This window comes from Chamaea fasciata, unplaced genomic scaffold (genome assembly GCF_029207755.1).
Source record: "Chamaea fasciata isolate MVZ Bird 193981 ecotype frontalis unplaced genomic scaffold, bChaFas1.0.hap1 SCAF_4, whole genome shotgun sequence".
In the NCBI taxonomy this organism is placed as follows: Eukaryota; Metazoa; Chordata; class Aves; order Passeriformes; family Sylviidae; genus Chamaea; species Chamaea fasciata.
In genome coordinates, this window is record NW_027094089.1 from 26,802,387 (window position 1) to 26,823,086 (window position 20,700).

The 20,700-nt window shown below is 35.3% G+C and overlaps 1 protein-coding gene across 2 annotated transcripts in view; it reads right to left on the reverse strand.

The window, feature by feature from the left end:
* The window catches only part of ARL15 (ADP ribosylation factor like GTPase 15), a 226,424-nt gene that overhangs the window by 113,984 nt on the left and 91,740 nt on the right, over positions 1-20,700 (reverse strand). For both annotated transcript variants that reach the window (XM_066181145.1, XM_066181144.1), the window contains one exon: positions 16,752-16,960. In XM_066181145.1, the coding sequence (XP_066037242.1) occupies positions 16,752-16,960 (209 nt within the window). The remainder of the gene's footprint in view (positions 1-16,751; positions 16,961-20,700) is intronic.

The window sequence follows — 20,700 nt, forward strand, 5'->3', positions numbered from 1 at the left end:
TCTGGAAAGATACACTGTATTCTCAAGCACTTCCAGTTACCTGTTGCAGGTTCTCAGAATACCTGAAATTGTGCTTTTCAAAAAACACAAGTTGAAATAATTGCAAAGTCAGGACCAGAGGAGCATCATACTGGTTTATTGTTTAAATTATTTGCATTACTCCTACAGTGAGAGAAAAAAATACTGTGACCACAACAGCAACATATGTGTGGTGTGGAACTCTCTGTGACCACAGTTCTTATGACTGATACCACATTTCTTTAATTTGTGTATATCAGGTTTTATGCATATAAAAGCACTGTGAAGCAGCCTGAATAACAACCATGTCAGAAATTGAGAAAATTAGAAGTATTCAGTCATTAGAATGATAGCACCAGTTGGTGCTAGTAGTCTTGTTTTCTTTTGTTTGTCCAAACTTTTGCATTAAGCTCTTAATTTCTGCTTAAGATATAAACTCTCATTGGAATCACTAATAATTAAAGGCCATTAGCTTTGTGGTTGTATCTGATATGTCTACCAGTGCTTAAATTACTGTAAAATTAATGGCAGACTGCTTCCATACTTCAGAGATGACAAGCAATTACATTGAAAGACTGACATGCTCCAATATTACACCACTACTTCAGTTAAACATGTAAGTACAGGGAGCAAGATGCATGAAAATGACCAAGACATCCTCCCACCTAAAATCCCTGAAGAAAAGTGCAGTGTATTCATAGATTTAACTCCAGTCTTCTCTGGTACAACAACTTATAACTGAGGGGCTCTCTTTAATTCAGATTTTGCAACTATGAAAAGAAAATGAAGTAGAAAGAACAGAACCACAATTACAAATCTGAACCTTACGGAGAAGGGCAGTTTTGCAAAATATCTTGTATCCAACAAGCTGGATTTCTAGTCTCCCCTCTGGCATGCTTCTTCCTAGGACAATTGTCAAGTTTCTCCTCTTTCATTGTATCTGATTCCTCCCTCCAACAGCCCTCTGTCTGAATAGTCTCTGGTCTAGGACACAGATACACATGGGACTTGTTTTGTCTTCACATGCCTTAGGGACATTCAGACACATGCACATCCTGATCAATATTACACAGAAGAGGATTTAAACATCAGACCATGACTGAACTAAAGTAAAAAAAAAGAGGCCCTACATGCCCCACTGCCAGACATAGGAGATTTTTTAATTCTCTCTCACCTAGGTTCTACCAAAAGTAGAGAAAGTGCTTTGCCGTCGTTTGAATGCATTCTGCTTCTACAGCATCCATCCCTCTGTACAGGGGTCAGGGATTGGTGATCTGATGCCTTTTACATGCACAAAAAACATCAGCCAGACCCTAAGCTTTTCTACCCACAAGAGCAGACCCTTTGAGCTTTGACCCAGTTTGGTTACTAACAGCCTGTAAGTATATTCATAACTAAACCCTGCTGTCAAGTAAATATCAACAAACCAACATGTCACGAAACAAAAAGCTTATTTCAGTGTTCCTGATTTCAAAACAGGGAGTTTTTCAGTCAATAAACATTTCTCCTAATGCTACAAGTAAGTGAAAGGTGACTAGCAGGCGAAAGACTTTTTAAATGTCTGGCAAGTTTGGAGACCATTTGGAAGGAATAAACTTGCCAGAAACTGCTGGCAAGCACACTCCTGACAACAGCCAGCAATGGATATCCAAGCATGCATTTTTGCTTCCTTTCCCAGACATAGTATTACCACCCCCACCTTCTTATTTATGCAGGGAAAGGGTGGCATTATTGAATTTGTTTTCTAAGTTAAGCAAATTTTTTTCCTATTGCACAGAAGGAATTACTTCCAAAACGAGAGGTAGCCAAATACATCTGGGGAACATTTTAAGTCCGTTTTACAGGTACTAAAAACAGAACTGTCAGAGTCCATTGGCAGAACGTAACACTTTACTTTTATGCAACATATTAGCTACCGCATTCCCAGTTTAGAATAGTTTGAGAGTTATACCTCTCAAACATAGCCCTAAGATGAAAATAACAGCTTCAGAGAAATGTAAGAAGGCACACCCATTTTGTTTGGAAAAAGACCACCTGCAACTACTTTTATATTTTGCTTCTTCTGTTCTGCTAAAGCTTCTGTTTGCACCCTATTCATGATGTGGATTAAATCATAACTGCTTTACACTATTAAGGATTTTACAGTGGGTAACCTACAGGAACTGTAGCTTAACCAGCAGGAAGGTTTTGCTGGAGGTTTTAAATCACGATATACAGATAAAAAGGAAAAACTTCTTATGCTGCATTCTAGTTCCTATATCAAAAGTTAAAATCTTTGCCTTACAAGAAAAGCTTTCCAAAAATGCAACTATGAACTAGGAAAAAAAATTCCAAAAGCCTGCATTTGGCTATATCCCCTCTTCTTTCGTCAGCTGTCTTCCTAAAGCAAGCAACAATAATACCACCAAAAAATAACTTAATCATTTCATATAACACCTGGCAAGTTTATGTGAAAACAGTTTATGTCGCAGCAAACTTTTTGTGTTTTTTAGAAGTATTTCCAAGCACCAACCTGCAAAAGCTATTAATATCTTAAGGAAATCTAAGAATATATGAAAATTTTCCTTTTCTTCAGATGAGTAATTAATATTTAATCTTCCAGAGCTTGTGACTGGCAGTATCAATAATACACCCTTGAACTGACTTCTTTCATAAGCCAATTTTGAAATATTGCTCCAGTGTCTCGATTCCTAAACACACACCCACAAAAATTAGTCCAGCAAGATGACATTAGTCTCTTCTCACTGAACAAATGCTTTGTAATACGCAGATTGGCAGAGATGACTTAATTCAGACACACTGAGTAACTGAATAATTAAATCAAACAGAAGAGCTAATAAAGAGTGCACAGAGACTGCACAGACAACATTATTTAGAGAATGGAGAAAGTAAATGGAAAGAGAATACAAGTAAAGCTTAAATGTGCCTTGATTCAGTATTGTGATTTGTTAAAACATTTCCCCATCATTTTATGCCCTAATAAGTTTCCATTGACTAACATGACCTAAAGCTACAGAGAAAGCTAGCTCAATGCAGAGTTTCCTAGAATGTATCTCCACCAAGTTGCTGCAACTAAGTATCAGTTAAAATAATCGAGAAAATGGAAGCATACATACCATAGCAAATTTTTTTGAGACTAGTCTTTGGGTATAGTAACAACTAAGCCACTTTGAACACCATGCTGTTTCAAAATAAACTAATCCTATTTCAAATTCTAAAAATAAGTGAATTTTACAATGTGTTAAAAACAGGAGTGACATACTGTGAAATTACTTGAGAAATGCAGCACTGAATATAAAAAATTTACTTTGTTACCCACATTCAACTGTCACTTAAACCTCAGGTTATCAGGAGGTAAAACTATACCATATATTCACTGTAAACAAAAGATGACCAAGATAAACCAAAAATAATCTGGCACCACATATTAATACATAATCCAATACAAGTTAAAACCAAAAGTTAATGTTCAATGTGAACACTGAAGCCTGACATCCTGTTGTCTTCTCTTCCCTTCAACCAAGAAAAGACACTCCCTTAAATGCCAGTGAAATTATTTGAAAGATCAGTGGGAGCACAGCCCCTGAAATCAAGTAAGAAACATAGTCTTAATTATGGGTCCGCTATTCTCAGCTGTTTAATTTCATGTATTTATAATTGCAACAAGACACAAGGATCAAGACAACCACCTCGGTCTATGCAGCACAATGTAAAAGTAAACAAAATTGTATGACAATAGTGAAAATCTGACTTTTGACAGCCAACAGGAGTAATAATCAATTAGTGAAACTTCTGGTAGCAGACAGAAAGAAGTACCTTACCCCTAAGACCACCCATTTGTTTTATTACCTACTCCTACAATGCACAATGATAATGTAGCTAAAAGGCTGCACTTTGGTTTTCACTAAAGCCAGCCAGATCAGGAATAGCAATGACAAGAGTTTGCTATGAGTTGAAGGCTATCAACGCAACTGATGATATTCTTCAAATCATGGGAGATTCAGGCCACTGCCAATTAAGTGAATGAAACAGAAGAGTAAATGTAATTTCAGGAATAGGTAACTTCAATGTTTTGTTCTTGCAATTTCAAGCTGCAAACATTTTCTTGTGTTTCAGAAGCAAGTGTTCAGTTCAGTTCAAGTGTTCAGAAGCAAGCTTTACTATAAGGAAAAATAATTTTTTAGTACAGAAAGACAATTTTTGTGTGTGTCTGCATTTGCAAATGTAAATTTAAGATAAATCTATGCCTATTTCAAGACTAAAGCCATGAAGATTAATGTTCACTCCAAAAGAAACAATCAAGGATATGAGGGCAAAAAAGTATCATGCTGCAGAAGATTCAAAATCTACATTCCTGGGCAAGTAGAGCTAAAATTTTATCTTTATACGCATGTGTGTATATACATATGTGCATGGATTTCATAAATACAAATAAAAATTATATATTATACAAACACGTGTACACATACACTCTACAGATCTCAAAATAAGCAGCACGGGCACATAATTAAGGGGTCCCCAGGGCTCATAAAGAAAGTGCAACGACCTTGTTAGTGTTTGGCCTTTCTTTCGCACCCAGTCTCATTGTAAAACAGTCAACCATGAAAGTACTTTAAAAAGCTGGTTTTCTTTTTATTTACAGCATGATTTTATAATGTACCATTCTTGTTTTATAGAAGCTGGTACTTCTGTATATCTTTCTGCCAAATTCAACATGAACCACAAACTTTCTAATTTACAACTTTCAGAAATTTGAATGCTTTTGAATACTGGGATTTTCAACTTTGCAATTTAATGACAACCCTGTCTTTGGCCTTTCCTGACCTGTTGTGAAGTAAATCAGGCACACTAATGTGGGCTAACAAGTCTTTTTCACACTGTTCGATCACCCTGCATCTTTTTTCTCAGCAGACACCGCCTCTCTCCCACTCTCTGTCTAGCCATCCTCCCTCAAAGCAAACAAAATGGTCACTGTAACCCTGCATTACTGCTCATTAGATCACAGGTTAGTCAAGTGGAACTGCCTGAGGTTCCCAAAGGAGAGCTATACTTCAAAAATCTGTCCATGTCAAATGAAGAAAAAACCCCTGAGCGTGGGGTCACCCAGATCAATGATCAAAAGAGACTGAGAATAGTGGAGGGAAAAAAAAAAAAAAAGGGGGGGGGGGGGGGAGGGGAGGGAAAAAAAAAAAAAAAGAGAGCCCTTTTTTTTGTAAAAAAACAGCCTTCTGTATAATAAATCAGAATAGAAAAGTACTAAACTTCCCCCCCCCCCCCAACAACAGTCCATTTTGGCTTTAAAATGTTTTTCTCATTTTCAGAAGATTTTATAAGAGTAAGAATATTTTTAAAGTGTTAAGACTAAGGTGACAATAAAACTCAAAACTACTTTAAGAAAATTAGCAAGAGGAATAATAATGGAAGATAATGGAGATTTTCTCTCCATCACATAAATACTTAGCTATTCCAAAATGAGTCAACATCAATTTTAATTCAATTATGACTTCAATTTAAATAAATCATACATTCTGAAGTTCATGAGAAATGATACAGTTAGTATGTCCACAAAAAACCAAGCAAAACTACATAGTCTGAACTCTTCTGGTACATGACAGATGTGCAGACACGTGCAATACTTCAAGAACGTGCAGTACCATTTCTGTAGCCTCTGTTCATCTTTTAAGTTCATGGGGCAGTTTTTTAGTAACAACCACAAAAACAAAAAACTCCAAACTGAATTAAAAAAAAAATTAAAATACAGTAATAATTTTAAGTAAGAAATTTTGATTCACATAACACATCAAATTACTCAATGAAGAGTACTGACTGTTTAATAAGGTTCTGTGCAAACACACATTACAGCTATCACATGCATTAATATTCCTTATTCAAAATGAGTTATGCATTTCTAAAACAACAAATATACACTGTGCCACTAAGGAAGATGCTGTTGCAGCTAAAGGGACCTGATTGTTTCCTGCAATTTTGGTGACAGAGCATCTTTTTGTTTACAGCTCTGAAAAGATTTCTTCTCCTGCCCTAGAAAGTGACTCAAATTTCACTCTTTTACTCCCTTTACCCTCAGCCATGAGTAAAGGCATAATTAGCAACAAGGAACAAAGGTAAACAAATTGGAACAGAATATCTGTAGTAGATTTGTAGTTAATATATGGTCTGTTGTAAAAGCATTACTGCAACAGAACAAAGCTATAGAAAATCAAAGGAAAGAAATCCTTAAAGCACTTAAATGTTTCATATAATGTAGTAAACCATTTCCTAGCATTTATTACCAGAGTAACATAAAAACCAAAATGAGACTTTAAATGCTGTGATAATACATTATGAAAAAACATTGAAAAAAATTTTACAGAATAAGCTTGTGTTAAAAAACAGATGGAACAGCTTATTTTTAAATATATAATGCAATTGTAGCAAACATTTAACAATATATGCAGTAATCCCAATTATACACCTCTGTAGATTTGTGGATGACATGAACAGTCTTTCCAGCAAAGTTCATTCACTAATGCAGTTGGGCTTTTCACGGGGGTCTTTTTATTATCAGTTTGCTAGGTGCCTCATACATCTATCTATTAATAGGCAATAGATGCCTATCAATACCTGAAATAGAACTCCAGCATGCATTAACTTTAAAGATGCCTACACATTAATAATGAGCCTTTACTTTTAAGATATTATTAATACAGCACAGGCTTCCTGACCCTTGCAACTTTGCATCTAACCAGAATCTGAACAACTAAATGTAACAGAAAAGGTCAGAAAAAAACAAAGATATTGAGAAATATGTAGTCATAGCTATGGATTATTCAATACGCTGTCAAGACTCTGTTTTTGAAAACAGTAGGAAAAAATATAAGGATGATATGTGTAAATCTGAAAAATAAATGAAGACATTTTCAATTAAAAATTGCTTAAATTTGTCCTTTTTTAATATGTTATCTAGTTAGTTTGTATGAACCGTTACAAAGCTCTTTTCTAGACTAACTCAAAATTTCAGGCTTTTCAGATTCTAACAGAAGAAGTTACTGTTCCATGTCAGACTGCTGTAATAGATTTTCTAAACATTTAAACTATTTTGAGAAAACATTTATGCTTATAAAGATTCCAGCATGACTAATGATATGCTGCAGTATCAACAAATCATCATTAGAATAATATCGTTATATTGAAAACCCTGCTTCTAGTCTTATGAAGACGATTATTCCCAGATGCTAGAGTGGATAATTCATGTTTCTTCAGAAGCATGTCGGCATCTGGTGCTGAATCACTGCAAGAAGCGGATGGGAAAATGGTCTCCTCTTTTTGAACCAAATGTCATTATGCACTGAACAGAAGTGGTTTCTGAGGAAATAATGGACACTTTTCTCAGTCTATATCGCTATAGAAGGCCTTTAATGGCTCCAATTTTCTTTAAGTAAAAACTCACAGAACTGCATCCTCATCATCCCTGAACTGTGGGCCCCTTCACTACTTTTGAATTTGCAGAATTCCATTCCATTCTTCATTTTTGTTTGAACCCCAGAATGCTCTCTACTCCTCTGTTCTGCTTTACTGCCACTAAAGTCCTTGGAAGTAACAAGGAAAGAGGTGCATGAGACTTGTCACCAGTCCCCTTCTCTTTCTCCTGTTAGTCCTCTCAAGTTCATTCCATTTGCAAAAACAGCAGTGTCCTGTCCAGCAATCAAGCTCATAACAATCTTTGATTTTTGTCTTCCATCACACCCAGAGAGCATCCAAGATTTTTTCAGGAGCATAATGGTTTGAAAGAGTCCCAGGGTAAAAAAAAATGAGTTCAAAACTGAGAGTGGATAGGAAGGAATTTAATCTCACCTTACAGTAGTACGTGTTTCCTTCCTGGCCTTTGACAATTGTAGCATTGTTTCAGTAACATCCAGAACACTGATGCAAAGATGACCTTTCCCTGTCCTGTCACTTGGGAACATATAATTGTTTCATGAATTCTTACATACATGCCAACATCCTCATCCCCAGAGGTTTATGGTTTGTTTCAACCCATAGGAATTTTGCGCTCAAACATCTACAGGAGAAGCAACTTCTGATGGGCCAATGACACATCAATTTTCAGGTTTGCTTTCCCTCATGCTGCAGCTCATATTCAAGAGAAATTCTCCTCAAGCATCTTCAGAAATGCTGAGTTCGATAAGGAACAGAAAGCATTCCATGCTCTGAGAAATTTTCCAGGTTGAGCTCTGAGCACCTTCTATTCGACACAGGTTTTAAGAAACTCTGCTTACACATATTTCCAGCAATGTCTTCAGGGTGTTGGTAATTAAAGACAATAATAACCTGTGCTGTGTCACAGTGCAGTGCAGTACCAAGGCAGCTGAAAATTTTTTACTTTTGTGGCACATAATTAAAATCCAACTTGAAATACTTACATAGATAAAAAATGGATACATTTTTCTCCTGTTGTGGTTGTTGTTGCACTTCCCTGACATGACCAATAAAGATGTTCATCATGATTTCCCATGAGTGTGAGTGTCTAATTCCTGCAGAATGGACTGTGGCCAGAAATTAATTTCAGACATTGCATACCTGCTCTAATGGAATGAAGATTATGTGAACTTGAAAAACATTTCTTTTAAATCAACTTTAAAAGCATTTCTTCTAAAATTTACTTCTGTTTTAATGAGCACCAAATATAAATTATGCAGTTCAACTACAAAACATGACCTTTTCCTTGCTAAATACAAGATTCATGGTATATTTCACTGGCCTTTAATCACCAAACTTATTTTAGCACTAAAAAGAAAAATAGAAGGGTAAGTCCTCATCTTTAATACAAGCAGCAGCTTGTATTGCTGAACTCAAGATTTCATTCTAATACATTTACATATATATATCCATATAAGACGTGTGTTTGAAAGAAAAACACATACTAAGTCACTTTTACAATAGAAGAGTTTTCACAAACTTGATCCAATGCATTACTAAATACGTCTCCATTTTTTTTCAGCTGATCCTGAGACCATTTTTGCTAAAATGGTACAGTTATATTTGGAAAGTAGTTATATAGCCACTATTTAGTTCCATGTGTAATAGTTATTAATTCTGAAATAAATTCATCTTCTCTTGTTAATGTAAGATGTCACTAAACAGTAACTAAATTTTTGAGCATTCAAGAATTCCCCAGAACAGCAATATCACAGACATAGAGGCTCAAAAGGGTCATAATGATTATGTGGTCAGATTTGTATCCAACAGACCTCAGGATTTCATTTAATTCGTTATTAAAGCACACCAACTTTTTACCAAGCAAAAAAGGTTTCAGACAGAACTATAAAAAGCTGTGCTCTTCTCTAACAGTCTTTACTGAATTCCACATAAGTATTTGTAAGTATACAAATATTTATGAAAAACATTTACTAAAATATGTATATAGATTTGTATCTGAATGCATTTCAAACTCTTTCTCATAAATTTACTACTTCTTTGTAGAGACTATGTTCTATCTTTACAGTCACTGTGTTTAGTTCTGCAAGTGTAGCCAACTCCTTTTCTTTGAATGACATTTTCCCTCTCCTTTCTTTGACTGGAAGCCAACAAAGACACTAAATTTTCAAAGTACATAGTGAAAATAAATGCTCCTTTCCTATCTCTCTCTCAAGTCAAGAACATTAATTTTTAAGTAAGAGGGAAAATTATTTTCCAGCATTTCCTGTATAACCTTCCTTTACTGTGGTTCACTATAGGGGGATAAGCAAAAAAAAGCATGAGAAGTAACATGGTAGATAGAAGGGTCCAACTCTCACTGGAATTTAGAGTTCCACACCAGCTCTAGTTTTACACCTTCCTCCCACCTCTGGTTTGTGCCTGTACACCAATTATCCAATTGTCTTCTCATCTGAGTTTATTTAAAAATAAAACCTTGAGGAAGGATGGTAGCTAAGTAATTCTTAGGTCCAAAGCAGTTCATCATATAGTCATACAGTCAGACTGTCACACCTGAAAGATGGGAGAGGCAAAGAGGCCAGCAAGCAAACCAGTACTGCTGATGGAATAAACACTCAAAGTACACAGCATCTATCTACATATAAAACAACCATTTGAAGACCCAAATAGTGCTATAAAAATTCATGTCTGATGTTCAAAGCTATATACAACAATACTCTTAAAAATACACCCCAAGACATGCAGCCTCTTTTTTTGCAGAAATGTACCAGGCACCATTTGCTACAAAGGGCCATTAACTAGATTTATTTCTCTAAATACAGTTTCATGTTGTGAAATCGGTGTGTGGGGATAGTACTTCTGTGTCTTAGCTACTCTACTCCCACTCTTTATCTCCTTCTACATTGTGTAATACGTGGACATTTGCAGGTGTGCTCAAGCATTTGTTTTGGTATCTTCAGGAAGACCATTCCAAATCAGAGTTTCTAAGGGCAGTCTTTGAACTCCTTTCCTTGCAGAGTTCCATATTTTTCAAGAGCTCAACTAGGAATTTACTATTCAGAGGGATAGTTTTCTTTGTTAAGTTTTTGTTTCTTTGCCCCACATAGACTAGGACAGCAATATTAAGCTGTACTAAGTGATAGTACACCAAAACATTATCAACTATACCAATTCATCTTTGTATCTAATGAATAAATGTATTGGTGATTTTATCTGTTATGGTTTTATTTTAAAAATTCATTGAAATATAAATTCATGTAATGAAAATATGTGGTTACTGTTTGGATTCAGTCCTGCAACTGTATGAAATTCCTTCTTCACATATCCTAGCTAGGATATGGATATACTCACAATTCTTTATCTTTTTATATTGCTTATCTTTTTATATTGCATTTTTATATATAATTTTTATTATAGGATCCTTTTATATCTATATCATTTTCCTAGTAAGTATGAAGAATTTATTAATCAGAATGGAAGTTCATATGAGAAATGCAAATAGGAGTTACTTCTGCATTGTTCTAAACAGGGCAAAACTAATATTGTATAAACACCAGTTTAATAATCTCCTCTCCTGCAAATGTGCTCATAACTGAAGTTTGACAAATAACTCTTCTGTTCCCTCAAAGGCCACAGTTGTGAAGGAAGCAGCCAATACTCAAAATAGCAGAGTCCAGCTCCAAAACAATCTTCAAATATCAGGGGACACACCTTGGACGAAAAGAAGTATTTGCAGTGAGGGGATTGCAAATATTAAGGTCACTAAGGTCACTATGATCTCAAAAACAGGGTAGGAATCTATATTTTGGCTATTTACTACAGTAATCTGAAGATAAATCCTCTCAGAAACAGTTTCTTGAGGAACCAAAAATCTGTCCCCGATTTAACTTTGCTCTGGATGTCCCTGTCACAGAGTACACAGATTTGCAACAGCTGGACTGAAAATCAGATTTGAGAAGCTTGACCAGGGTGAGGATGGGACAGACTGCAGAGAAAACTTTCATTTTCACTCTTGGTTGTAGGCTGTTTTCGCAGTACCTGCTCCGGGAGAAAACTTTTGCTCAAAACTGTTAGCTAACATACTGCTTACTCTCTGAAGTTAAATCTCTTCAGGTGCCACTGTTCAATGCAGTTTTTCAGACTGCTAGTAATGACATCTATAACTCATACACTGAAAGGGTTTCCAAAGAGAAACCATTTTCTCCTAACCACGAACAGCATGAATTATGGGGAAAAAGGTACAAAGACACTGGAATATAAAGAAGTAATTACATCCTGGAACTGAGCCTGTCACACACAGCCTACTTAGACCACTGGCAGGCCCAGAAAGCCCGGTTTGCAGCATGCTCCAAATCCCCACCACCATTAAGAGCCTCCACAGATGCTGGCAAACCTGAGCATTCTCCTGCAATGGTTATTTAGCTTTAAGATAGTTAAGTTTTCAAGAAGACATCGCTTACCTACGAAATTATTTCTAGACATAAACAACAGAGAAGAAACTGCCAGAGTACAAAATAAAAACCCTCACAGCCCTTTGATGGCTCTTTTCATAAGGAGAGTCATCTTCCACTACTCTGCTAGTAGAAAACTCAATTAAACACCGTCAGTGATTCAAAATCCATATATTCTCAAAAAGATAAATACATCACAATCTGTGTAAAGATGCAACCATCCTTTCACACTCACTTCTGAAAAAATTGTTTGCATTTAAAAGATTTTTTAAAGTCTTGCTCTACCAAAGATAAAAAAAAGCAAAATCAAAATGACTCCCCTATGGAGTTTCACACCCCCATCAATTCAACTTTAAAGTAAGGTCTTGTACGCAAGAAAAAAATCCAGCACTTGTGATCAGAACAAGTTTTCCACACTATTGTTTTCCTGACAGCCATAGTTAAAGTAACCATATAATCTTAAAATTGGCTGAGAATAGCTGGATTTACTATTAAGTCTATATTAAAATGTTCTAGCATTTTTTTAAACGGGAATTTAGAACAGATCTTCAGTGACTTCTCCAGTTACTAGTGGTCACCAATTTAAATATATGAAAGAAATGTATTAGTTGCCTGAATTTTTGGATAACTGATGAAAAACCCACCAACAGTTTATATTCTATGAATGTCTTCACATATATGGTCTTAGAATAGAATAGTTCAAATGGAGTGGACCTCCACTGATCATCTAATGCACCTACAATCTTAAAACAGCCTTAAATATAAAGATAGAAACACCCCAAAGTCAGCACACTGCCAAACAAGTAGCTGCTTCACCAGTGAACTGGAAAAACTAGTTCAATTTTGTTCCTCCTTTGGTCAGTCCTATATGGCTTCCAGGAGTCCTAAACAGATTCAGACAAGCATCCAGAATAGCCTGATCCTAAAATACAGTGGCTACAGACAACTTCCAACACATGTAGGTCCTAAATATTGCTCTGACCTGGGAGAAAAGTAGCTCTCTTTGCACACTGGTTCAACTGACAAGAATCCACTGCAATATCCATCTTCTGATACTCATACATAAAGTAGCAGGCATTCCAAAATAAAAACTAATAAGTTGATAATCACAGTAATCCCTGATCCCTTTTAAAGCAATTTAAAGCACTTTTATCTCTATAACTCTCCTGCAATATTTTAAGCCTGTTAAAGAAATCTGACTAATCAAAACCAGTTTCGATAATCAAAAGTACTTGTGTGTGGAAAAGTAAAGGCCCATTCTGTCAGAACGTTACTTATTTAAAAAAAAAACCATATAATTAGGTAAACTGTTTTGGAACTGCACCCTGTATTTTGGAAACCATGGCCAAACTGATATGCCACCACCTTCCCTCATATGCTGAGTAACTACATCTATTTTTCATTTGTAAAAGATTTTATTTGCTATTTCATGAGGTTTCCAAAACTACAGTCAGAACTGACTTATATATGATTAATTCTTCATTACTGTAATTTTAATCTAAAATAAGGTTATTCTGGAGCAAACCTATTGAAACAAAAACAATTGCATCAGTTTTAAGGCCTGATTAATATATATAGTCTTTATTTCAGCATGGCTCAGTTGAAATCACTTAGTAGATATTTAAAAACATCTAAATAAGTGCTATTGTCACAGGAAGAAAACCAAATTAGAAGTATCTTTGACATAGGAAGATAAAAAAACCACCATAGAAGTCTACATAAGAGAAATATGAGGGACATCTTCATTTATAGTTTCTACAATGAAATGCCATGCCGAGTTTACTTTCTTGATTGCATTTTAAAATCAAAATATAACTAGGAAACAGCTAACCAGCAATAGAACTCAGGGGGGAAAAAGGATTACATTTACTGATTAGTATTTCAGCTTGGCTTCTCCTGTAATTTTCCCTGGTCACTTCAGTAATATGAAGTATATTCTCCAAAATGAATTAGGTTAAATTGCATTTCATAAACTAAGTAAGTTATTTGGATATTTTTGCAAGTCTCTATTATAGCTGTGGATTGAACTATCCATGACATTTCTTATTACTTACAGCATGTAGATTCTACAGTATCATTTCTACCTAAGCAATGCATGGAAAAAAATCACATTAAATAAAGTACAACATTTTGAAAAACTGAAGCAACTGCATTTTCCAACAAAAAATATAACTAACATCTGTTTCAGAAACTGCTTGGCACTTGCACAGTTTTGTGAAGAATTTTAGTTGTAGATAAATATTTTTCTACATTTCATATTATGCACCACTCAACTCAGACATTTTCCTTAATTATACTCCAAGGAGTCCTTTCATATCCATTAAAGAAAGACAATTTGTTGCCTAAAAGAATGCATACAAATTTTAAAATTTCAACTGTGATTCATCTGTCTTCTCACACATTAAAAAAAATCAAGAAAATACCTATAATTAACGAGGCTTAGTTCTGCAAAAATGTCTAATAAAACTCTCAATGCTCAACATATTACATTTGTTACATACTTTAATATATTGGTTTTATATAAGCAACGGTCTTACCATTCATCATTTTACTTCTGTTTCACATCTCAGTAATGAGGACAATAGCACAGTAAAGCCTTTAGAAAAGCTTTAACATTGGTCAAAAGGATCGAAGAAGGCTTCTACTTTGTATACACAGCAAACACAGATCTTAATTTTTATCAGGAACAATGTAACAACTTTGTGACATTTTCTTTCTCTCTGTTTCTTTCCCTTTTTTTCCCCTTTTTCTTTTAAATTTCGCTTTCCACTAGTCTTAAAGAACTTCAGAATCACTGAGCTCTTGATACAGTGTGGAGTTTTTTCCTGAAAATACGCATGTGCTGTGCACATTTAACAAAACTGTTGTATTCTGCATTACATACACATTCACATTAGCAATCAAGACTTGTCTGCTATGATAATAAATGGTAAGATTTTTAAAAAAAAAAAGCATGCAGTAGAAACCCATTTAAATGTTATTGTAAGCATATAGAGATCTATTACCCTATTGAGATTTCAAGCAACTGGTAATGAAGAATGAGGTAAAAATGGGGGTACTGCCAATGAAAGAAAAGAAATGCTAACTCCAAATACACAAAAAATTCAGCTCAGGCCCAAAAGTCTATCCACATAGGCTCAGCTGCAAAATGAGAGAGTTAAAAGTAGAATTTGCTGTAAAGCAAACCAACTGGTATTGCATCCATTATTAATATGAAATTGGACAAAGAATATTTCCTAAATTTTATTTGCTACCAAAAACTTCACTTAATATTGAACCAAATTTGGCCACTTTAAAAATGAAAAATATAGTAAAGTAAGAAATACTTAAATCATGTAAGAAACAGCCCTTCTGTCGATGAAAAATGTGATCTGTATTGCCCTATGAAAAAGTTAAAGCCAAGACACGTAAACTATATTTTGATGATAAAATCAAATCAGCTTTGTCTCAGGATATTGCTTTTTTTTTTAAGTGGGAGGTTTAGGACTGTGTGCTTTGCTTTTAGGCTGTATAATAAAGTAGGCCAAAATATTTAACTTAAAAATCAAAATCCGTATTACATTTTTTTTAAATATTCATTACTTCTTTCTAAGTCTCTTTTCATATGAACAAGACCTAGCACTTTTAGGTTCTACCCCTGCATAATTTTTTTTTACTTTATGTAACTTGATATATTAAATCCAAATTCCATTTTTTCCCTTTTTCCTAAGAATGAATTCTCAGACAAAAGGACCAACAATTTGAAAAAATACTTTACAATGTAGTTTATATAACTGTCACAAACTCTTCTTAAAAACACTGCTATACGCCAGTCACATTTACACCACTTCCTAACATGTAATAAGCTTAATTTCTTCTGACTTAGGTAGGAGACATAAGTAGCAATAAAGAAGTAAAGGCTGTATGTTCAACTATACTGCACTAAGAGCAGCTATTCTACAGATCAGTTTGTTCCGAGCTGAAAGTCTAAATCTTCATATTTCAGAAAAAGAAAATCAAAGAAAGAATCAGTTTAAATACAAAGCAGCAACACAGTAAGGTGATGAAACAGTTTTCACTCTGCTGCACTCACAGAACTCACACATAATCTTTAGGAGAAGAAGTCCGTTAAATGACATTTATGAACAGAATGACACAACCAGATTTTAACTTCTTCCTACGATTTCAGAAGTAATTTTCAGCATTTCCTCAAATGTATCTGACATGATAGGAACGTAGACAAGATGAATTTCTCAGAAACTAAAGAGCAAAAGGTACACTGAATAGAACAATTACATAATTTACTGTGCAACAGCTAGAAATTAGACAAAAACACTACTCCTTGGAACAGGAAGATCAGAACCAGTTAAGGACTTCAGAACAGGAACTGAAACTCTGACCTCACATCAGTACACAGCAGTTCAGAAAAAAACTTTTACATAAAAAAGACAATCTATGGCTGTAACATATTGCTTTAAGCAGTTGAAAATGATGGAGTAATGGAATAGTGCAAAATTAAAACTAATAGCAAATAAAAACCCAAGCTAAAAAAAAAAAAAATCACTGTCCCAGCAGCTTTTCATAAGAGTAGTTCTAAAAACATCTTTTCTCCCTTAAGCAAAATATGGCGAAAGCAGAAGGTCTGTTTGTATCCAAGTATTACTTGTCTGTTTTCCAGAACAACTAAGCCTGTATACAGTGTAGTGGACTAAGTTTTTAGGGACTGGGACCGTTCCTGGTCTGCGTACTTACAGTAAAGAAGAAACTGAGGCCAGCCCTTAACCAGGATGTCAGGGTAGTAAGTGACAGTGGATCAGTGGTGTGCAGAAAGCAAATACAAACAGGCAAGAAGCTGCCACATTAACATACCTCTTGTACTGAGCGAGCTGCTGGCTTGTCTTGGTGATTGGCCAATATTAAAAACGGCAAAGTACATAACTGTGGGTGCTGGAGAGCAGAATGCAACTCATTCCTAGCAGTTTCTAGATCATCTTCAGAGGAGGCGCTGTCTAGTACAAATATTACCCCTTGGGATCCTTGGTAGTAACGACTCCAGTATTTCCTGATATTGTCAGCTCCTTTCAAGACAATAATGAGAACTAATTAAAACAAGAATAGTTTAACAAACATAGCACTTGTAAATGAAAATAAACCATCTACTTAGAATGATCAAAACAATTAACTAAATTTTCTTTCTTAATCATCATTAAAAGATGAAAAGAAAAAAAAAGCAATAAAAAATCCAACATACACACACACACCCCAATGTCAAATCAACATTGTCAAAATAAGGAAGGAAGTTGATTCAATGCAGCTTTCTTCCATTAAAGCTTCTGCTCTATTAATGAGTACTGGCAGAACTATCATTCTTACAGTACCAGACAGCCTAATCCTTTACCTTCTTACTGGAATATCTTGGCACTAATACCTAAACCTTTACCCATTCTTTTTCACTTTGCCCTGCAGCTCCTTGTCATAACCTGCAGCTTCTGTCATGGCAGTTGCTCATTTCTGATAAGGTCTTCCAGTTCAACTCCAAACCATCAGGCAACCACTTCATAATTGGGGAAAAAAGGTGTCAGGAAAGCCTATTAAAGTAATTAGATACTTAATGAGGAGAATGATTATACAATAGTGAGTTGAACAGTGAATGAAGAGCTAGGGTGACAACATGCAAAGGCATTTAGTTCAACTACTTTTGCTCTGTCAACCACACTAAGGATTCTGGAAGAGCCCAACAGCAGACACATGAGTGACTGTATAGGCTTATATGCCACAGTAATTTTTAGGACACAGTTCAGCAGCACTCAGCCATCTCAACAGAAGCCAAGCACTAAGGTTATCAACAGAAAGCTTTTGTCTCCTCTGGAGAGCAGCATATGTTGTAGCAATGAGGTAGGAAAAAAAAAATTGTATTTGACAGCTGTCAAACTATCTAAACTATGATTTGGATATGGGCTATTCTTTGTATGTCTGGATCTGGCACTACACTCATGGGGACAAACACTAAACAGTGAACAGCAGTAGCAATACTCTAGTAGAAAATTTGACATGTCTGCCAGACAGTGACTTGCAGAAATGTGTGGAAGATACCTTTTATAGACAGTTTTCTTATTTTGTGACTGGGAGAAGTGAACTTCCAAATATACACAAGAACCAACAGCTGAAAATAATAAAATTCTACTTTTCAGTGAAACAAAATGACACAAAATGTCTGAGCAACATAATGAGATTTTAATGCAACATATTGTCCATATCATTGATACAATACCTTAAATGTTAACTTATTTTACACACTGAGCAACAAAAAAGACAGTCATTAAAGAAACGTGAAAAAAGAAATTCGCTCCATCGAATTTAGGTATGCAGCTCAAGAGTATTCGAATCTCACCTAATGGAGTCTTGTCTTTTTACTAGTCACACTGGAACCCTGAAACACTTTGTTTCTGTATCTCCACCCAGCACAAGCTGTCAACACACAAACACACACACTTTTTCCAACAGAGAATACTGAAACCATACCTAATTATTTTTTTCTGGAAGAGACCTACACAGTTGACTACTTGAAGGCAAACAGTCATGGGGCTTAGTCAAGACCTTGCTTAATCTCTTTGTTAATTTAACCAGACTTAAAATAACAATGCACAAACAGGGTGGGTGTTTTATTTATTTTATCATTAAGATCTGAAGATTAATATTATATATACAGAAGAGGGACTGCATTGAAAGCTAATCCTATGTTTCTGTGGCACACGAATATCTGTCAACTGTACTTGTAAGGAATTTTATAGCATCTCTTAGATGCCCCAGCTTTTCCAAACAGCTGTCTACTTCAGAACCAAGTAGAGCAAGCTGCCAGAGGGACACTATTTACATAGCCACACACAGTAGTGTCACAGGCATCTGAAGTATCACATTACTTTAAAAACTAGTAGAGAATCATTTTCGATGAACTTAAAGACCAAGACAATGATCAGTTCTTTGAAATGTATTTTTTTTTCCTAGCAACATAACATCTGTCTTATTTGCTTTAAGCATCAGTCAGCTACTTTTCAATCACATGTCACTGGTAGAATCTGAGTCTTATCTTTGTAACCATACTCACTCTAAGAAGAAAAACTGCAGTGAACTGCAGAGCATTTGAACTCTTTTATCCAGGCATTTGGAAAAAAGCAGCTCATGGATCCCTACATGCGACATTGAAGCCAGAAAAGGAGTATGCTGATTTGCTGACCTTATGGTTCTGTCTTTTTGGTTCACGTTCTTCAGCAGCTCAACTTTGTTCCTCCATGTCAGCTGTCTCAAAAGAACCAACAAAGCAGTCCTTTTCTATCTAGCCCTGGTCAGCCACCATGGCATAGTTGTAGGAACCAACTTACAATGTCCCATGAAACTTGGTATTTTATTTGTGAACTTCCATTACTCTAATGACATGCCCTGAAATTGCTTACACTTCAGTTCTGAGGAAATCACCTGAGGTTTAAGAATAAAAATAATTTGCACTAAGCAGACAAGAAAAAAGACTGATAAAGCATGTACCTTAGGGTGCCATTTCAAACCATTTTTCTGGCAAATGCACTTTAAAAATAATTCTTGGCATCAATACACTATCAGCAGCTGGAAGTCAAAATTTCTACAAGACAAATAATGTGATATTCTTTTGCCTTAACTCTTTATATCCAGAGAACAGAATTTGCTCTCAGCTTCATACCTCAGAGCAGTGGAGTGGAGTTATCCTGGGCAGGAAACGATTGCCTACGAATAATGTTTCAGCCATTCACACTTTGTGGTGTGACAAATACAGGCTTAGAAAACAAGTAGTTGTTTTAGGTGCAGTTCAGCAAAACTATCTAAGTAATTTATTTTTTCATCTATTCCAAAAGTTTCAAAGACAGGACAATTCAAAGTCTGAGATCTTTGGAAATCCAGAACATAATGTGTGTTCATTAAACATCCTTAGGGTCTCAGAAGACTGGTGTGATAAAAACAGGAATTTAACTTAACTAGTATCCAAAACATCCCATCAAACAATAGTAACACATAGAATAAGCACTTAGGTTTCTCAGCCTGCTATCATGTGTTTCTCTAACAGCTTTGAACCATATGCCTGTTTCTTCAACCAATAAACTGCCTAAAGTAAGACACAAAAAAAAAACAAACCCAAAAACAAAACAACAACAACAACAAAAACCAAAAAAAAACCCCAAAAAAACCTCCTCCAAAACATCAGAAAAACATAATTCACATTAGACCTAAGGAACATGCTATATGACAGGTTCACTAAAATGTGACACTCAGGGTAGCAGCCTCCTCCAACAAAAGCAAGAGCCACTACTTATAGCTAAGCATATGATTTTTTCCCTTTAGCAATGAAGGAACTTAAAGGAGTGGGTTGAGTCCTGTGATGTTATTAAAACATGCAATTTACAAATAAACTACTGGAAAAAACCCCACCAAAATTCAAACTACAACACAATCACTTATTCTTAAAGAAAAAATACTGTTCAATCAAACCTAGGCTTGAACTACTTTATAACAGGAAAAAAACCAAACCTCTCCTTACAGAAAAAATTACAGGATGCTGCAATTAAAAACCCCAGTCATTTAGCATTACTACAGGACAGGTTTACTCAACTAACTGCAACTTTAGAGATCTTCATTTTAATATTTTAAAATATCAGATAAGGGGTTTTTTTCTTTAGCATCAGTCAAAAAAACAGTGTGCCCATATAAACACTGTTAATTATTTGCATCAGTGCTAACTGCATCCCTTGGGAGCTGGGAGGAAGATTTTGAGTTATGTGCTGTTTAACGTGCA